This window comes from Myotis brandtii, unplaced genomic scaffold (assembly GCF_000412655.1).
Source record: "Myotis brandtii unplaced genomic scaffold, ASM41265v1 scaffold434, whole genome shotgun sequence".
Classification (NCBI taxonomy): Eukaryota; Metazoa; Chordata; class Mammalia; order Chiroptera; family Vespertilionidae; genus Myotis; species Myotis brandtii.
In genome coordinates, this window is record NW_005366599.1 from 3263601 (window position 1) to 3271048 (window position 7448).

Here is a 7448-nt window from a genome sequence, read left to right on the forward strand (position 1 = left end):
GGCACAGCCCAGGGAGGCAGCCTTGCACAGGTGGGGCTGCGGCGGCAGGGGAGTGACGCTCTGAATGGGTCTCCAAGTAGTCACGTGACCGCCGCCCCAGGCTGTGTCCTGTTCCATTTCCATAAACAGAGCTTTCTCAGAACTCTGGAATGGCGTTCGCAGAAGGCATCTCCATGACTATGCCAGCCTCTTCCTTTGATGCGATTTCTCCATCAAACCACCTGCCTGCTCTGTGCCTTCATGAATTCCTGCAAGGGTCCCAGGCGCCCAGACATTTCTTTGCTTTCTTTCCTTATAGATTGATTCTGAGTTTCAGGACATATGTGGCCGGGCGGCAGGGGCCCGCATGCGGGAGGCTACGGCCGATGGGCTCCCCATAGCTCCGCCAGTCACGTCGCTGGCTGTGTGACCTGCACACCAGCGGGCCGGCCCCACTCTGAATCAGGCGGCTCGTCTGGCCTGAGGCTCAGAGTTAAGGAAAACGACCTGCCGGCATCAGCGTTGGTAACCGGACAAGGAGTGGAAAACGCAGCCTCCGAATTGGCAAGTTTGAGAGTAAAATGTTCCGTGAATGTCCCACCTGAAGCCAGTTGTGGAGCAGCGAGGTGATAACCGATTCCAGGAAAATCGAAGCGGCTTCTTCTCAGTCGGCCACACACTGATTCCGTGCAGCTCAGGGTGTGGCACTCGGGTGTGATTCAGAACGAACAGTGTGAGGTTTAGAGGTGGAGTGGGCATTTGGGTGGGGATGAAGCCAGGGCCGACTGGCATGCCTGCCGGGTGGAGGGTCACGCCGTTTCTGGCCCATATAGCTGCCCAAAGAGCTCTGGGCAGAACTGTCCTTGGGGATTGGCGAAGGCGCCGGATCCTTAGGGTCCGACCGACGAACACTGTGTGCGAGGGGCAGCTGTCTGCAGACGGGCACTGCGGGTTTCAGAATGAGCATTTCAGCGAAAGCCGATTCTCTACGAGAACCTTATCGGCGAGCCCATGACCGGGCGTCTACTTCTTCATGTTCAAGTGTGTGGATTCTTGCCAAGGGAACATCTGCACTGATTGAGCGTCCTCTCCGCTTGGGGGGGTGGAGGTGGGATGTGTAGCTTCGAAAACAAAAACAACAGCAGGTTCCTGGCTGCTGTCCTCGAACCCTCCCACACAGCTGATTACCGACAGGCTCAGCCGCTGCGGCTCCCACCGGCAGCTTGGTCGGCTCCTCCGCAGCCTCCGGCCCCACGTCCCTCGCGGGCTCGGTCCCAGCGACAGTGGCGTCCTTTCCTTTAAATGATGACATCACCCAGCTGTCTTTCTCTCCGCGGCAAACGGCACGTTCTTGATAACTTGGTGGCTGTTAATCATTACACACCGTGAGCAGGTTAAATCCGCCCAAGTCCCATCACACAGACCCCTCGCCGGCCCAGGCGACACTGCGCGCAGCTCCGCCGCGGTGCCAGGCAGGGCGCCCGCACCGAGTGCGGAGCAGGTGGAAAGTTGAGATGAAATTTCCAAAAAGGTAGGGCTGGGAACGTTGATGGGGAGATAAAACTGTGGCAATGCTTTGAAAAGAAAGAACAGCCTGTGAAATGGGCTCTTGTTGTCTTTGGAATGTGGTCATTATCATGTGGATGGCCGTGAAGCACGGGCTGGGCGCCGCCCCCAGCGGGCGTGAGGGCAGGGAACCGGGCAAAAATCTCCAGTCGTGGGGCATGTGAGCTGGCCACCCGGGCTCCGCGGCCCCAGACGTGTAATTAGAGGCTCCGGGCCCGGGTGATGCACAGACAAGTCTTATCACGCGTCTGGGCTGCCGTGGGTGCACGTTCCCTCCGTGGCGCGGGTGGGCCGGGCTCCGTGCCCGCCTGATCCCGGGGAACCGTCCAATGCTTCTGCCCAGCATCGATTTCTCAGCAGAAAACCACGCGGAGGACACTGGCAAGAACACCAGGCCAGCCGGGTCTTGGCACATACAACACGCCGCTTCCTGCGCGCAGCGCCCCAGGCGCGCCGCCCGGAGGAGAGACACTCACCGGCCTTTCACAAGAAGGGCGTGTCCTCGGGGCCGGGGGCGGCTCCGGGCCGGCCCCGCCCACTGCAGAGTGAAACACGCAGCAGGCGTGTGGTTAGTTAAGATGTTTGACGTGGATCCAAGTTATTTCCAAGGAATGAAGGTGGTGCCCGTGTCCAGAAGGACTCGGCCACGGAGACCGACACGCACTCCCCGGGCCCGGCCCCTCCCACTGGCCTTTTTACTTCGGGCGGGGGAAGAAGCTGCAGATGGCTGTGGCCTCATGGATCCTTTTAGTGAACTTGCCAGGAGCTGACTTGCTTGGCTTCCTGGCAGTTTTCTGGAACCGTAGATGGAGGGATGAGGGCACTGGAGGCCCGCCTCGCTGGCCCAGTAGCCAGAGATCAGCTCTTCCTCGGCGGGTCAGCCCCGGCCCCAGCCCTCGCCCTCCCCCAGGCCCCATCTGCTCCCTGCCAGGTGGTGTGGGCCTGGAGGAACAAGGGTCATGGCAGGGTGGCCGGGTTTCCTCGGGCAGAGGAGTTCCCCGCCAAGCATGCTGGCCGCGGCGTTCGGACACCACGGAGCTGAGCTAGTTGACCCTCGCTCTGTGAGTGCTTCTCAGCGGCTCAGGCAGAAGCATCTTCAAGTTCGAACTTTGAAGTGCAAGGACAGCACGAAAATCCACACCCTCCCACTGCATTAGACACGGCCCCCTTGCTCACATAGTGACGGGGAGCACAGGCGAGGCTGCGTAGTGGGGACCCATTTGAACCTTCTGCCCTGTTCTCCTCTCCTAACTTTCCCCAAATAAATCCCCAGAACTTCTCTCAAAAGTTGTGATTCTTGCCCAAACCGGTTTGGCTCAGTGGATAGAGCGTCGACCTGCGGACTGAAAGGTCCCAGGGTCGATTCCGGTCAAGGGCATGTATCAGGAGGCAGCTGATCGATGTTTCTCTTTCATCGATGTTTCTAACTCTCTATCTCTCTCCCTTCCTCTGTAAAAAAATCAATAAAATATATTAAAAAAAAAAAAAGTTGTGATTCTTGCGTGGAGAGGAAAAGGGCCGGAACGGTGGTCAGCGACCCAGCCTCTGAGCGACTTTGAACCAGACGTATGCTCCCAAGGACAAGAACACCTCAAGCTCCAGTCCTGTGTTAGAAATCCAGGTGGCTTCCTGGTTAGTTTACACAGACGTGAGGGAGGCCTCAGGTGTGTGCCCTGCAGTGGTTCTCAACCTTCCTAATGCCGCGACCCTTTAATACAGTTCCTCATGTTGTGGTGACCCCCAATTTCATTGTTACAAATTGAACATAATTAAAGCATAGTGATTCATCACCAAAACAATATGTAATTATATATGTGTTTTCCGATGGTCTTAGGCGACCCCTGTGAAAGGGTCTCGACCCACAGGTTGAGAACCGCTGCAAGGAAACGCTACTCACGAACCCTCAGTGCAAAGTGCTCGCTGCACGAGAGCTGGTGCACGTGGACCCTGCAAAGCCTTGGCCATCAACGTGAGCCTCAGTTTACCTTCTCGGCACCATCACAGTAAGGTACAGTTACATGGCAATGTATTTTTAAAGCTTTATTAGCTTTGCACAAAATGCCTAGCAGAATTAATGCCAATATTAATTTGTAAATTAAAGAGTAGAGCCCAAGTCCATTTTGATAGCCACTATTTCTATATACACTGAGTGGCCAGATTATTATGACCACCCCATCAGTACTTCGTTGGGTCACCCTTTGCCTTCAATACTGTGGCGATTCTTCTTGGCATTGACTCCACGAGATGTTGAAAGGTGATGCGAGGAATCTGACACCATGCCTGATGAATAGCACTGTCCAGTTCTGTGAGATTTGATGGTCGTGGAACCAGCTGCCTGATGGCTTTTAACTTCATCCCACAAATGCTCAATTGGATTGAGATCTGGTGATTGTGGGGACCACCTAAGCAAGGTAAAGTCTCCTTCATGTTCTTGAAACCACTCCTGCGCAATACGAGCACCGTGGCATGGCGCATTGTCTTGTTGGAAGAAGCTATCTCCATTGGGCTACGCCATCAACACGATAGGATGAACCTGATCAGCAACGATACTTAGGTATGTTGTGCTATTCAGACGTTGTTCCACACGAATTAAAGGGCCCAAATCATGCCAGGAAAACATGCCCCAAACCATAACACTGCCCCCACCAGCTTGAAGGGTTGCACTCATGCATGTGGGCTGCATGCTTTCATGCTGTTTCCGCCAAATTCTCACTCTGCCATCTGCATGAGGCAACTGGAAACGTGATTCATTGGACCACATGATGCAGACAGCAAAGGTGTTCGAACAGGCCTTCGGCTTCCATATCCCATACGATGCAGTGTATGGCTAATTTGCCTACAAACGTCAGGTGGTCATAATAATCTGGCCACTCAGTGTATATATTGTGACAATGTCCATTTCCTGGTTTTGATAATGGGCTGTAATTATATAAGATGTTAACAGTGGGAGAATCTGGGGAATGGGTACAGGGGGGCCTCTGTGTATTATTTTTGAAACTTCTTGGGAATCTGTAATTATTTGAAATTAAAAAGTAAAAAACCAAACACCTGTATATGCAATAACCATGTTAGGAGCTTATGTTTAAGAAAAAGGCTCCATAGACCCTAAAACTGTAAGTTATATGGTGAAACTAAAAACTAAGACTAGCTTAGTACATGTTTTGATTCTTGAATCGGGAGGCAGATGGAGTAGCTCTCCTCTCTCCAGCTATGAACCCTCTGGAAGGGTCTGTGGGCCTCTCTTCTGGACCAGGACCCCTCAGAGTGAAGAAACAGCCTCTGGAACATAGTGAAGACATAAACCAGATGAAACTCCCATGAGCACGTGGGCCTTGGTAAAAAGACGACAGGCAGTGCGTTCCGATTGCTGCAGCCTGGGAAGACTTTCATATTTATCCAAATTTGGAGTTGACTTACAAGAGTCCCCGTGACCACAGCTCTGCGTCCTGCCACACCGTCCTTACTGAGCCACCCCTTGGGTTCGCAGGGCATTGTGTCCGCCGCCGGATCCCACGCTGACGGGAAAGAGGCTCCGAGAAGCGAAGGGAAGCCTCCAGGCAGGACATGCGGTTAGGACTGGAGCCTGTTTCCTCACTTGGCTTCATTACTAGATAATGCCTGCCTCCTCAGGGGGCTCAATGGCACACCAAGTGGCAGATGACAGACAGCTGTCTCCCCACTGGGACTGTCCGCACAGCAGCTATGTGCATCGGATGAGGCTGAGTTATGTTGTGAGAATGCTTTAGAGCGCACTTTGCTGTGTGCGGGTAGAGCAGACAGATGGGGCTATGGACAGGGTTCTGGTCACATGGCGTTAGCATGGGCAGGAAGTAACAGGAAAGTGTAGGTTATCTTAAAATCAGGAAATCCCAAAGGTAAGAGGGAAGCAGTTATGGAACTGATCTTATTAGATGAATTTGATGTTTCTGTCTCTCTCCCTCTCTGAAATAAATATATATTTTAAAAAATCCTATATAATGAAAGGCTAATATGCTAATAGATCAAATAGCAGAATGACAGGTTGCTATGACATGCACTGACCACCAGGGGACAGACACTCAACGCAGGAGCTGCCCCCTGGTGGTCAGTGCACCTCCACAGGGGGAGCACCGCTCGGCCAGAAGCCGGGCTCATGGCTGGCGGTGGAGCCTCTCCCGCCTCTGTGGCAGCTAAGGATGTCTGACTGATGGCTCAGGGAGCGGGCCTAAGCCAGCAGTCAGACATCCCGAGGGCTCCTGGACTGCGAGAGGGTGCAGGCTGGGCTGAGGGAACACCCCCCACTGCCCCGAGTGCCCAAATTTTGTGCACTGGGCCTCTAGTTACACTGTAACTATCTTTATAGTGTCCACCACAATACAAAGAAAAGGCAGCGGAGAAGGGCAAAAAGCAAAAAAATATGAGACACAGATCAAGTAGTGGAAAGAGGCACTTGGACATCCGGGAGCCAGTCTGCACCGCTGGAGGGCGGGGGGCTGGAGGGCGGGGTTCGCATAGCCTGGCTCTGGCCTGTGTCCCACCTGAGGTCGTGAGCGTGTAGGCAAGAGACATCATTAACAGTATCATAAATAAGTATTGTAACTTTATTAAAATGAAAAGACAATATTCAAAATAATGCAACAAAAATGAATAAAATCCTTTGTCCAATACTGTACACATAATGCAGAAATCAGTGCATTTTCCTAAAGCATGTTTTAACCTTCATTTAGTTCAGACTAACACATCCGCTTTAAATAGCTCAGTCAGTCACTCAGCAGTGGATCTGTAAACAGCTGGTTTAACTGGCGAGAACGTTGCGGTAACGCACCTCTGTGGGGAGCACCTCTCGCTTGGGCCGAACTGTGCGGGGGACACGCGGAGGCGGTGGCAGGCAGTGTGCGCGCAGGCGTGGGCCTGGAAGCAGACGGTGCTGATGTGACTCTCGTATTAAGACACAGTTGCTCTTGGTCAGAAGGCTTTACTTCAAAAGCCAACAATCCCCAGGAAATACTGAGTAGGAACCAGCAACACAAGGCCAGCTTGTGTTGTATTTGCTTATTAATAGTCTAAAAACCCCCCAAACACACATCCCCACAGTCACTCTCAGTCACGTGGCTCTTCACTCCTGCTGAAAAGCGAACCACTGGCGTGGAGCCCACCACTTCCGTCCACTGCTCTGTGAGGCAGCGCGACAGTGGCCGTCGGGTGGGTGGAACAAGGCAGGAACTGTCAGGAAAATGTCCTACTATCTTCGTCTTTGTCAAGAAGCGAGACACGTGCAGGTGGAAGTGTGGTTGCCAGGTAAACTGCTAGTTCTCCCCGCAGGGACAGGAAGTGAAATCCGCACGTCTTGGGTCTCGGGCGGTTTTAAACTAGGCAGGCACATCCCGCTCCCCATGGAAAAGGCTGCAAAAATACATCCAACAAAACATAACAGACCAAAGAGCCAGAAATCTTCAAACTTACTCAGCAAAAATAATTCTCTAGGATTCTAAATACTGTGCTTTCTTCTGTTTGCTCAGCGTTCAGTCGATCGGGAGCCCTAGTCCAGCGTGAGTTTTATTCTGAATACGCATCACTGAGAGAGCAGCTGACTGGTTAACCGGCTACGGCTAGACTGCGAGTTTACATATGGATACGATGGGCGTCTGTGTGTCCCCGTCCTGCCCTCCCGTCACATCTTGTGGGCTTGGACACTGGGGTCCTCAGCATGAAGCACCTCTCCACCTCTCTGGACAGAGTTCAAGTTTGTTCTGCACCTGAAACATCTTCCCCTGAACCTCAAACTGGGAAGCCACCTGCTCCCGTGGACCCTCTGCCGAACCGTGACCCGAGTCTACGGAGAAACCACGTAGGACAAGTGCTTACGCTTCCCGTGGCCGCCCACGTCCCCCCGGGTCCCGGGGTCCAGCTTCCCGGGGGCGGCG

At 53.2% G+C, this 7448-nt stretch overlaps 1 protein-coding gene across 1 annotated transcript in view; it reads right to left on the reverse strand.

Annotated features, from left to right (window-relative positions):
* Nucleotides 1-6102: 6102 nt before the first annotated feature.
* ERRFI1 (ERBB receptor feedback inhibitor 1) overlaps nucleotides 6103-7448 on the reverse strand; it is a 4312-nt gene continuing 2966 nt past the window's right edge. Inside the window, exon 6 of the mRNA XM_005874372.2 lies at nucleotides 6103-7448. This exon is cut by the window's right edge and continues 15 nt beyond it. Coding sequence (XP_005874434.1) covers nucleotides 7358-7448 — 91 coding nt within the window. The 3' untranslated portion in view covers nucleotides 6103-7357.